The sequence below is a fragment of the Rattus rattus genome, chromosome 1, assembly GCF_011064425.1.
Source record: "Rattus rattus isolate New Zealand chromosome 1, Rrattus_CSIRO_v1, whole genome shotgun sequence".
Taxonomy (NCBI): domain Eukaryota; kingdom Metazoa; phylum Chordata; class Mammalia; order Rodentia; family Muridae; genus Rattus; species Rattus rattus.
In genome coordinates, this window is record NC_046154.1 from 214,629,248 (window position 1) to 214,642,422 (window position 13,175).

Sequence of the window (13,175 nt, forward strand, 5' to 3'; positions counted from 1 at the left end):
ACATATCCTAGTTTAAAGTGCTTAAAGGAGCACATACTACAAGATTGATTTCAGGCAAAGATAAACTCGACAACTGACTGGATACTTATGGCAATTATTTCCAATGCTCCTTTGAAATTTTCATTAAGTTTTACTGATACTAGGTTAGAGCTGTTCTTAAGTTATTCATAATGAAAACTAGGACTATTAAGTACTATTTAATATGCATTAACTCAATTATACCCAGATGAATTTATAAGTTTTTTCTGTTGGTATTTTATCATGCTTTTAAAGTAAAAATTAAGGACAGACTTGTTGCAAAGCAGTGAACAATAATCTCTTTCATTGCCACATTTTCTTTTCATCATATTAATATGCTATACATATTGATAGGTTCAACAATGACATTTCCACACATGCATTTTTGTGCTTGAACGTATAGACCTTTTGTGTCTTTCTTACCTTTCTCTGGTAGTTACTTAACTATTCTCAGATCATCTTCCCTGTTGCTCACTCACTCCACCCCCTGGCTCCCACCTTAGATTCTATACACAAGAGAAAATTTATACTTTCCTTCTGTCTCTGGATAGTGTCACTTAACCTGCTGACACCTACTTATACCATTTTTTACAAATGACTTGATTGTGTTATCTGTGACTTCTGCATTGATGGCCACCTGGGTTCATGCCATAACATGCCATGATAAATAATATCATATGGCTATGTCTTCAATTGCTTAGTATTATCCTAACCTAAGCAACAACATATTTAATCAGTTATTGAATATTCTGTCTACTTTATTTTCCATAAAGTAACATTTTTTCTTAATATAACTATCTGAAAGAGAAAACTAAATTTTAAAAGAGTTGATAAAATAATATTGGAAAACTGCTAGTTCTGAAAACAGAAGACAAAAATAACAAATGGAAGAAAACTATTAAGGATTTTTTGATGCATGCCAATACCACTAAATTGGTTTAAGTGGTTTGAATTCATGTAACACTTGGAAACACTGTGTCATAGGCAATAATATTCAAACCCATTTACAGAGCATTAGGAACACTCAGCATGCCATGCTTTCATTACCTGATCTCACAGGCTGGCACAGCATTCAAACCCTCATCTACAAGTAGAGCCACAAGGCTCGGAAAGACTCAATAACTCTCTAGACTGTGGTGGTTGCACATCTGTAATCCCCATTTTGTTCTAGAAGACTGCTGGGAGTTCAAAGTCAGCCTGGCTATAGTGTGAGACCTTGTCTCAGAGAAATGAAGGAAGGAAGAGTGAGAAGGGAAATGAATGGAAAGGAGGCAATGGGAGAGAAAGAGGGAAGGGGAGGAGACCGGATCTTCTTCCAGACTGTCTGATTACAAACGTCTCACCCTCAAAATACTGGACGTCTGCCATGAAGACAGTGATGGATGCAGAAGGTCCACAGCAGCATGCTAGTGTCTAGCAGCATGGCCAAGTATTTGTTCTTCCAAAGATATCAAGAGTATGGTAAGGACAGGAGAGTGAGACATATGGCTGGAGAAGGCTGTGAGTACAAGTCCAAGTCTACAGTGTAAGTAAATGGCAATGGCAGCTAAAAGGGGTTGGGCTGCAAGACAGAGCTTATGCCAACAGCCCTATAACGTCCACCAGAAAAGGACTGGGGATAAAGCCAGTCAAGGCAATGACAGCCATGTCTATGATATGGCTGGTTATGCAACTCAGGAGTTTCTACTGCAGTAAAGACTGCTTACTGTATAATAAGACATCTCACAAGTAGCTAAATTGGACTGACCCAAGTACAATTCTTACTATCCCGAAAAGAAATTTTACCCAGTAGCTCCCGAGTTATTCTGGATAAAAAGTAGTAGACAACTCAACCAAACTCCAAAAAAGTGATGGGCTGGGTGACTTATTAACTCTCTAAAAATAACTCTCAAGACTGCATAAGAAAGAGGAGGTCCACAAACAGAATCTGTCTTCTGAAGATACTGCTATGAACTAGGGCTGATGAAAATGTCAGTATATTAGGCTTTGTAACCTTGCCATTCAGTTATTTCATAAGTAAACAGTGTCTTCTACCATTAATGGGCAGTATATTTGTTCAATTGATATATGCATAGATACATAGATGAACAAAAAGAAAAATAAAAAACCAAAAAAAACCAAAAAAAAAAAAAAAGACTATTTGGGGGGATTGGGGATTTAGCTCAGTGGTAGAGTGCTTACCTAGCAAGTGCAAGGCCCTGGGTTCGGTCCCCAGCTCCCAGGGGGAAAAAAAAAGACAAAAAAAAAAAAGAGCCCTGAGTTCAAATCCCTAATACAATCAAAGAAATAAAATAATAATAATAATAATAATAATAATAATAATAATAACAACAACAACAAAATGACTATTTGGATAAAAAGACATGAATCCCCAAATAATGACTAACTGATTATTATTTTATTTTGACTTTAGAACCAATGAGTTTTTCATTTTCAAAGACTACTTTAGACTATAGGGCTCCAAAGGTTCCCTTTCATATATACTTCTGCTAATAATTTACTTCAATCTCAATAACAGTGAGACTCAACTTTATAGGTGAGGTGAGTTCTTTAATCAAACATTTAAAAGTTTACAAACATAAGCTTTACCAATAAATGGCCCAATAACATTTTAACTGTTATACTCAAACCTTTAAATGATCTGCTTTAAAAATCTTCAGCTGCTATTGAGAAGCACAGGGAAGAAACTCTTCTTATATTTCTCATAATGTAACCATGACGGCTTGATGTTTTTATACCTTAATAATGAGTTACAAGGATGAGAGCGAATAGTAACTTCCCCTGAAGAGCAAGCAATCTGAGCTGATGGACTTTTGTTTGCTTTGTCTCACATTACAGTGCCATCTAGTGTTCATGGTGCACAAATCCTATGAATACCAAAGTCCCATCTCCATGTCTAGAAATGTTTAGGCTTAAGAACAAAATGTTATAAGCATACGACTGAGACAATAAAGCTAGATCACACGTGAAACCGGGAAATATGAAAAGTCAGAGTGAGAAATTAAAGTGTCACCGGAGAGAAAATCATTGAAGTAACTTTCAAAAAAATAAACTACAGAGAAAAGAACCTTAGCGAGCAAGGTAGCTCAGCTAGTTGGGAGGGTGCTTGCATTGCTTACAAGGCTATGGGTGGTTCATACATGTAATCACACCTTGGAAGGAAGAGATGACGGGATCTGCAATTTTAGTCATCCTTAACGTATCTCAAGCACAGCCTGAGCTATGTGAGACAGTCTTAAAGGAGAAACAAAGCAAATACAAAAGGACAATGACAAAACATCAATTATTAGAAGAGGAAGGTCAGTGTAGCATACAAGTCATTATGCTAAGACAGGAGGATCAAGGGTGCAAGGTCAACCTATGCTATGCAGCAGACTCTTGTTTTGAAAAAGGACAGAAGGTGCAGCTCAGTGGCAGAGCATTTCCCTAGTAGGCCTAAGGTCTCCGCGTCTGCAGGGCAAGGATGAAAGATACCCAAAATCAAATTAAGAAGTTTGATGTTAACACAGCTTCAATTCTTTAACCCTTACCAAAAGCAATATAATAATATAGCTACAAGTAATTGTACATATTTATTATACTAATAGGTGAGCACCTCGGCTCACTGAAAAGACAAACAGCTCTTAGCTAATGTTCCTGCTCATGTTTAAAGCAGTCCTATTACTTACACCAATATAGGCTTTCCTGATATCCTAGGGTGTCTTAGCACTTCTGACATAGTCTCCTTCGTTTCTTCCATTCTGTCTTCATCACTGGAATCCACAACAAATATTACCCCATAGGATTCAGCATAATAATTCTTCCAAATTCCCCGAATTCTTTTTCCACCTCCTAAGTCAAAGATGGTAACTTCAAACTTTCCTTGTCTCAGATCAATTTTAGAAAATCCAACAGTGGGAGCCACGTCTTCAGGATGCTCTGGTGCAAAGAATACAAAATAAAAAAGGACTTTTTAGGCTTTAATAGCATCAATTTATCTCTACAACAGAAATAACATAACAAGAATTATTCATGACATTATAAAATAGAAAGATCACTCACTAATGCAATAAACACTACTTCCAAACACACTTCTATGAGAGAAGGGTTAATAACATCAACATCCAACTAGAATTTTCACTACACACAGTTAAAAATTTGGCTTTTGGTTTTTTTGTTGTTGTTGGGTTTTTTTGTTTTTTGTTTTTTGTCCTTGACTTTAAGACAGGGTTTCTCTGAGTAGCTGGGCTGTCCTAGAACTTGCTGTGGACCAGGCTAGCCTAGAACTCAGAGATCCACATGCCTCCTGCCTACTAGGATTGTAGGCATGTCCCACCACTGCCCAGCTATTTGTTTTATTTAATTATTATAATCTTAGCAACTAACATAAAACAGGTACTTGATAGTTACATGTTGAATGAATGAGCTCTTATGTTATTTATACCCCAATCAGATTTAATCTTTCAACATCATGCCACTCAAGGGGTTACTATGGATTCTATGGAAGAATAACAAAAGTCAGAATACTTTTAAAAAGAAAAGAAATTTGAAAATCAAAAATGGAAGAAGCTTCAAAGAATAAGGCAATTCCTTTCAAATCAGATAAATTAAAGTTACAATTGAAATAAAAATATTTTTAAGGGCATCTGGCAAAGAGATTTCAAATTCACTTCTATAGGAAACTATTACTTGTATGCTGTAATAAGTTTATAATTGAAAGGTTTGGGGTGAGAAGAGGAATTGTGTATCTGAAAACACGAATTATAGGGGCACATTCCCATATGAGCCAAAGAGCAGCAATGACCACAAGAGGTTTAAAGAGCCCAGAGAGACATGAAGACTCACTACAGCAGAGGAGTTAGGCTAAGGCTGGGAGCAAGGGTACCTAGGCATGACAAGTGAGAACTCAAACAAGCAACAAGGGGTTGCACATCCACACTGGATCACATTTGTAACAGATTTTATTTGGTTTCCATTTGCTCTTGAGACAAGGCCTCTTTTGCAGCCTAGGTTGGCCTCCGACTTGTGACTCTCCTGCTTCAGTCTTCCCACTGCCTAATATATCAAGGATTCACCACCATGCCTGGTAAATCCCTTCAGTGAATGCAGGTAGAGGCCACACGGAACAGGGTTCTGAAGATAGGCAATGCCAAGCTGCTGAGGGTCCCTGACATGTCAATTATACAATGCAGTGACTAAAACAATGCTCTACGAAAACTGAAGATGAGTGGCAGGCCATTGTAGGAGAGGTAAGAATACTGAATGATCAGGAGGACCCTGCAGACTCAGTAAGTAAGAATCCTTTCTGTCGTGCCTGTTTCTCCACCCTCTCTATACCACTGGAATATACTATAAACTTTCTCCATAGGACTCTGTTCAGAGCTGTATGGCTCAAGAGGAGCTAGTTACCACAAAAGCTTTTTAATATTTTTACATGGAATTAAATAGATTAAAATTCAGTTCCTCGGTTGTATCAGCTATATCTCCCATTCTCAGAAACAAAATGCAAAGTGGTCCTTCCTACTATGTGGACTCGATATAAACTATTCCTATGACAGAGAGATTTTCATTAAATGGCACCCGGTGTTTACAGTGACTGGTTCCTACATTTAACAAGACATTTACCGGAAGGCATGTTCTGGGATTAGTTATAACTGAGAACCAGGCATGCAAGGTCCTGCATTGCCTCTCAGAAAGCACCCAAGAGCAGCCTCTGCACTGGCCGCAATACTCAATAGAGCCATTACGAGCCACATTTCTGCTGCTAAATTTTATTACCAAAAAGACACCAGGGTAAGTCTGGATGTAATAAAAGTAGCCCAACTTTTCAGGAACAGAGTCATACAGGAACTTAAATGGGGAGCCAGGGGCTGGGGAGGTAGCTCCATTGGTAGGGATCCCTGCCTGGCAGCTTGAGTTAGTGCCACTGAACTACATAAATCAAGCATGGTGGTGTTTGATTATGATCTTAGCATTTTGGAGGCATAGACAGGAGAATTAATAAAGGCTCTGATGAAGAAGAAGATGATAATAATGATGATAACGATGATGGTGGTGGAGCAAATCACAGTCAGAAAAAAAAAAAAAAACTGTTGTCTTTGAGTATGAATTGAAAGATAACCCAGGAAATTACCAGTGGAAGCAAATTCACTATGCTGGAGCATGAACAAGGGAACTAAAATTAGAGCAAATGCTAATGTGATGAAATAACTTTATTAGGGACTAGGGTACAAAGATACATTAAGTTATTATAGTTGCCATCCTCAAAGAACACACAATGAAAAATACAAAAATCACGGGACTAGAGAGATGGCTCAGTGATTAAAAGCACTGACTGCTCTTCCAGAGGAGCAGGGTTTGACTCTCAGCATGCACCCAGCATCTCACAGCTATCACTGACTCCAGTTCTAGGAGACCCAATGCCTTACTCTGGCCTCTGTGAGCACCAGGCACTTAGGGAAACAAAGCACCCATACAAATAATAAAATAATAGTTAAAAATATGGACAGACCACACAGAATATGTATGTTCTGTGAAAAGACTGAGGAGATCGTATGAGGAAACTCAGAAAGAAGATGAAAGAAAGAGTAGAAGGTCAAGAGGGCTTCAGAGACTAAGGAGAGTAAACAACTTCTTAGACATGACACAGAAGAGAGAGGGAGAGCACTGTTCTAATGTTGTTCTAATGCAGAGAATGATGATAAAGTGGTAGAAAGTCCTAGAAACTATATAGTATTAATAATCATTTGGGCTGAGGCTATAGCTCAGTTGTAGAGCACTTGCCTGGAATGTGTGAGGATCCATGCACACAGCATTTTGAAGATAAAGGGGAAGAAGGAAAAGGGAGAGGGGTGCGGGGGCAGGAGTGGAGGAGAAAAAGAAGAAGGGGGGAAGGGAGCGGGAAGAGTAAAAGTAGAGGGGTGGGGAGGAGAATTGTTTTCATGGATATTTAAGCATAGTAGCACATACCTATATTCCAAACATCAAAGAGGATGAGGCAAAGAAAAAACCAACAAAACAAAGCATTTTCAATGTTATAGTTCAAGTGGAGCCCAGACCCTAATCTGAGCCTTCAGGACTTTACTTCTGAAATCAGATTTTCAGGACTACAAAGCCTGAAAGCGCATTCAGGGCATAGAACCCTGAGCCTCCTAACTCACAATCAACATGTGGGCTTCAAGATGACACAAATGTTCAAATAGTTTCTCCACACAAATCCTTTCTAATGATTCCTTGCCATCCCTATACCAGCTTCACCAACTATCATTACATCCTATCTTCTACACCTTCCCAAGAGGTGGATCCATGCCCATGAGCCACATTCTACTCATCCTGTCGTCACTGACTGGTGACCTTTTACAGATCGACACACATGGCCCTCAATCTTTAGACTTACAGTAATATGTATGCTAAGACACAGTAAGTCTAAAATAAAATACAAACATTTATTAGGTGTTTCTTACATGCTAAGTCATATGCAAGACACAAGCCAAACAACTATTAATCAGATTTCTCTTCTGATTTAGAGTTCTTGACCTATTATATACATCATATACATATGCATATATGTACATAATATGTGGCTCTAATATAGTGAAACTATGTTACTACCACACAAAGCAAGAGATAAACCACAGAAAAATGAAACTTTCTATCCAATATAACATAATTTCCTATTAGGAAACTGTATTAGATAGAAATTCCTAGGAACTTTTTTTAGATTAGGCACATGAATGTTTACAAAAGATAACTGATTCCAAACTTCAGTGGCAGCTTCTAGCCATGAGAGGAGTGTCTAGACTAATTAGTGATGGTCTGTTAAATACTTAACAACTTACCCAGAAATAGAGGGAGAACTCTAGCATGTAGTGTTTGCCCATTTCCACAGTGTAAAAATTCCCACTATGACTGATTTCAAATGAATTCTAGCTACTAGGAAGATACCCAGGAAGAGAACTGGGAAGAGACAGATGACACTGTCCCTTGCTAGTATGTCTGATTCACTATATAGGCACATTAGTAGGGTCCAGAACACCACTGCTTCTTGGCAATGGCACGTGAACTAAAGTGATGCATCAGCTTCTGATCCATGGTCCTAAGGAGAGAAGCATGTCCTCCCCTTCTCTTTTATCATTTCCTTCCAGCTCAAACCAAGTTGCACAGAGCTATCTGAGGCTGAGTAGGAGAAAGAAGACTAGGGATGGCAAAGTGAATGGGGAAAGGGGCTGAATTCCTAGCATCACAGAGTGCCATTCCAGACCTAGATGAGTTTTGCATGGGGAGAGGGAAATACACTTCAATCATGTTGATCACTGTGACTTCAGCTCCGCTACACCAGTCAGGCCTATTTCCAAAGAATGAAATCATTTTGATGGTCAGGAAGATGAATAGTTCAGTGAAAAAAAGCAACATTCATGACAAGGAAGAGACTTTAGAAGAAGCTATTGTGACATAACAGCTGAAAGACAATGGGGTCTGGATCTGAGCAATAGCAATATTGTAGAGGTACATGTATTTTTTTTTTTTAAGCTAGCAAATTTTAAAAAAGAAAAACAGGGAAATGAGCAGAGAGTTAAGAACCAATCATCAGTAGAAAAGTAGGTGTCATGGAAGGGATGTTTTCAGAAGCTGCCTCCTAAGAAGCAGGGGTTAAACAACTGGGATACCCAAATGAGTGAAACTGTCCTCAAGGGATCAACAGCATGGAGAAGCAGACAGATAAAATGAAATGCAGCTTAGTGCTAGGTCCAAGTAGAAGTGGGCCCCAAAAAAGAGTGTGTATTTATGTTCTATTAATTCTCCTCAGGATGGTTATGGCTGGGAACAGAGTTTAAGGAAGAGGAGACTACATGGCAAAAATGGGTCTTTGGTTGCTCAAGTGTATAATCCTAGCACTTGAGATGCTTGGGCGGAGGATTGCTCGTTCAAGGCTAGCTTGGGTTACTCCCTGTCTTCTGCTGATCAACAACACCAAAGAAACTACACCTATTCTAATCTGGATTGTGGGAGTAGGGAGACAGCAGTAAGCCAGAGTCTATCCATAGCATATATATAGTAACAACATAAAGGAGTGTACTATCTCTATCTAATTAACATGCAATAAAGCAATTTAACATAAATAAGTAACTTGGAAAACTTTAGGCTTCAGAAAGCAAGCATTTCTACTTACCTCCTTGGATTCCCTTTGCTGTGGCTGTTTTACCAGCATTATCAAGTCCGACCATCACAAGTGTCACCTTTCTTAAAATAATAAAAATTTAAGGTCATTTTCTTTGTTCATTTAATGAATATATACTATTTACCAGACATCAGTGGTGCTCAACCGTTCTAATGCTGTGACGCTTTAATACAGTTCCTCATGTTGTGATGACCCACAACCATAAAATTATTTTCACTGCTCCTTCATAACTGTTAATTTTGGTACTGATATGAATCATAATGTAAATCTCTGATATGCCAGATATCTGATTTGTGACCCTTGTGAAAGTGTCCTTTGACCCCCTCAAGAAGGTTGCAACCCACAGGTTGAGAACTGCTGTTCCAGAGGCTAGGAACTATGTTGATGAATAAGCTAATGTTTCAAAAGCAAGAGCTGGTGAAGATGCCAAGATAATTCTTTCTATTATCCTCTAAGCCGATATTATAAAATATATGTCTAGGATATAAGGAACAAAGGGAAGAAAGAAAAGGGAGTGGCCAATCAGTATGAAGGACTCAGCTATCTAGTTAGTGAACCAGGAATTTCTGCAGTTTGTCTGTCTTACAAAGCACATGAAGAATTTTCATCTCTGTATTGAGATATGCAGGGCCATGCAGAATAAAAATCTTACATACAACGTAATAGCATGCTTATTAGCAGAACTATATATTTAGGATGAAGCTTTCTAATGTTACAAAGTATAAAACATTTACTCTCCAAAAAGTGAAAAGAACAACAAAGATCTAGTTGAGTTGTACAAGTGAAGAAATACAACCCTGGGGGTGGGGGGCAGTGGAGCCTATAAAACTAGATAATTGGTCAAAGACCACACAATGAATCTTTTAGGCAGTCACACCCTAATGCTAACTTCTAGTAACTTCAGAAACCTGGGGCAGGTATATCATGGTCCTACTGACCTGGAGATGTAGGCCCCTAGCAAAGCTTATCCCTGGCCAGGGTGATCTCTACAATATAAAGTTGGAACAGACCATCACCATTAGATCTAGGGTGAAACTGCTTGGAGAACACAGAGGGAAAGAACTGCAGAGTAGCATGGCTGCCATGCTAAGACCCCAGGACAGAATGTGAAGTGAGCGATATTGGAGGAAGTCAGAGCCCTGGAGGGCACAGAAACAGAGGCAAAACATGATTAACACTGCTGGCAATGCTAGTTTTGCCTTTTAACTCTCTATGAATACAAGCCATATACATAACATATGCGTGCTCCAGACACCTCCACTGCCCTTAGAAGGCAGTCCAGGCTAGACAAGCCTCAGAGTACTTTAGATGATCATAAAGCTATTCTTCCTAAGACATGTGGGTGGATGGGGGAACCTCCTGGGTAACTCAGCAAGATCCCAGTGATTGGTGCACTGAGGGACTTGTAATAATTCCTTATACAAGGTCTGTGACAGGCTGTGCTATGATTAGTGCAAATATAACCTTTCATTTGTAATCCACATCCATGCCACATCCTGTTCCCAGCTATATAATCACTCTTTGGCTTGATTTCTGATACTATTGGAAGGCCCAATCAAAAGCTTCTGTCAAATAGTGCTTTCTTTGATAAAAAGTAGAGCAGGCTAAAGCTGTAGAAAAACCAGCAGGGTGGGCACCGGAGGATGAAGGAAGCTGAAAGGAGGTAGAGACATAGATGAGGGCTGTAGGTCCCAGGTTCTAGAAGAGTTCTAAGAATCTGCCAATCCCTAAGAGGTGAAGTTCCCAATGCTCAAAAGCTGTAACACCAACTACTGTAAAGGCCAGAGATCTCAATACTGGGTGCCACAGTAGGGCCACAGTAGAAGGTAAGTCCAAGGACATGGTTTGGGACCTTTAGCTAGCAAGCACTCACATCTACTACTGCCATCTGCTGTTCAAAGCTAAGAATTATACTAGCTGCTGAGGCACTGCTGCTCAGGGCAATATCCTCCAATCTCAGCATCTAAGGCTGTTGGTAACTGGTCTCTGAGCCTGGAGTCCTGATCCCCTCATTCTTAGCACTTAGAGCTACAAGTCTTTGAATCTATCATCCTAGCTCACTGCAGCCACCTGCTCAGGCTTTCCAAATAGGCTGAAAGAAAGCCAGGCATTATCTGAATTATTAATACAGGGACACTCATTTCTCACTGACAATGATCTTAAAGAACGCTTAAAAACAGAATTAAGATGACGGTCTATGGTGTTCTTTAAATTCTATGTGTGGTTCTCTTGGATCTGTACTTTCATTTTTGCCCTCTCTCAAATTCTAGATGTATTCACAGTCCACACTCAGTACTCACCTCTCCAACACCACACACACACACACACACACACACACACACTTATCAAATAATAATTGATATGATTCTGTACATTAATCATGAATGTTGAGGTATTTAAAATAAATCTATTTATCAGCTATCACCATAACAAACCACAAACACACATAAATAAAATCTCCCTTTTTAAGTTTACATTTTATGTCAAGAAAGAAAATAGTATAATGACTTGAATAGGAATGAATTATGTAGTGTGTTAGAAAGTTGCTAAGTATTATGGGGAGAAAGGAATAACATAGATGAAGGAAACGTGAACCAAGAGTGGAAGGTGGGCTGCCGCCGCGGAGAGCTCGTAGGCAGCACCCCACGAACAAACCTGAGCCTCGGGACCACAGGTAAGACCAACTTTTCTGCTGCAAGAGACCTGCCTGGTGAACTCAGGACACACAGAGGCAAAATTCCTCTAGGACCGGGCACTTCCGGTGTTTACCGGAAGTCCCAAACCCGCGGATCCCGGCCCACAGCAGCTCTCTGCTCCCAGACCCCGTGGGAGAGAGACCTCACCGCCTGGTCAGACGGGCACTCCTGAGGCTGCAGAGCAGAAGAGACCACTAACACTGCCCACCCCTGCCCACATCCCTGGCCCAAGAAGAAACTGTATACGGCCTCTGGGTTCCGTAGAGGAGGGCCCAGGAGGGGCAGGACCCCTGCGCCTGAGACACCACGGAACCTGAAGGGACCACTGATAAACAGTTCTCTGCACCCCAAAGCCCGTGGGAGGAGCCAAACCTACAGAAGGCAGACAATGCCTGGGAAACCAGAAAGAGACTGCACTGCACACATCTCTGACGCCAGAGGAAAACACCAACCATCAGAACCTAGTACACAGGGAGGCTCTGGAAAGGGCAGAGATCTTCTGGCTGCCGCTGAGAGCCTCCTAGGCAGCCCCGAGCAAATCTTGACCCGGGACCAGGTAAGATCAACTTTGTGCTGTAAGAGTTGGACCTGCAAAGGAAATCAAGACCACAGGCACACAGAACAGCTAGAAGACTGCAGACAGGAAAAACACATCCAAAAGCACAGAACACCTGTCCCCATAACTGGCTGAAAGAAAAACAGGGAAAACTGGGTCTACACTCCTGACACACAGGCTTCTAGGACAGTCCCCAGCCACTGTCGAAACAGGCAGAAAAGCAACACTAGAGATAATCTGATGGCGAGAGAGGGAAGCCCAGGAAACCCACGCAACAGAAAACCAAGATTACATGGCATCAATGAACTAATTCTCCCCCAAAGTAAACACGAATCCAAACACACCAGAAAAGTAAGATCGAAGCCGCAAAATCATATTTGATCATGATGATGCTGGAGGACTTCAAGAAGACGTGAAGAACTCCCTTAGAGAACAAGTAGAAGTCTACAGAGAGGAATCGCAAAAATCCCTGAAAAAAATTCCAGGAAATCATAAATGAACAAGTGGAAGCCCATAGAGAGAAGTCACAAAAATCCCTGAAAGAATAACAGGAAATCATAAATAAAAAAGTAGAAGCCCATAGAGAGGAGTCACAAAAATCCCTGAAAGAATTTCAGGAAAACACAATCAAACAGTTGAAGGAATTAAAAATGGAAATAGAAGCAATCAAAAAAGAACACATGGAAACAACCTGGGTCTAGAAAACCAAAGAAGAGACAAGGAGGCTGTGAATCGAGCTTCACCAACA

General features: G+C 40.1%; 1 protein-coding gene across 3 annotated transcripts in view; it reads right to left on the reverse strand.

Moving 5' to 3' along the window:
- The window catches only part of Arl13b (ADP ribosylation factor like GTPase 13B), a 40,480-nt gene extending 30,580 nt beyond the window's left edge, over positions 1-9,900 (reverse strand). For 2 of the 3 annotated variants that reach the window (XR_004389290.1, XM_032914681.1), the window contains exons 1-2: positions 9,167-9,899; positions 3,687-3,936 (exon numbers count right to left, since the gene is read on the reverse strand). Coding sequence is in view for 2 of the 3 variants with exons in the window: in XM_032914681.1 (XP_032770572.1) it covers positions 3,687-3,936; positions 9,167-9,221 (305 nt within the window). In the remaining variant the exon portion in view is untranslated. Of the gene's footprint in view, positions 1-3,686; positions 3,937-9,166 lie in introns of all 3 variants that reach the window. The other variant, XM_032914684.1, reaches the window with a different exon arrangement.
- Between the last annotated feature and the right edge of the window lie 3,275 nt (positions 9,901-13,175).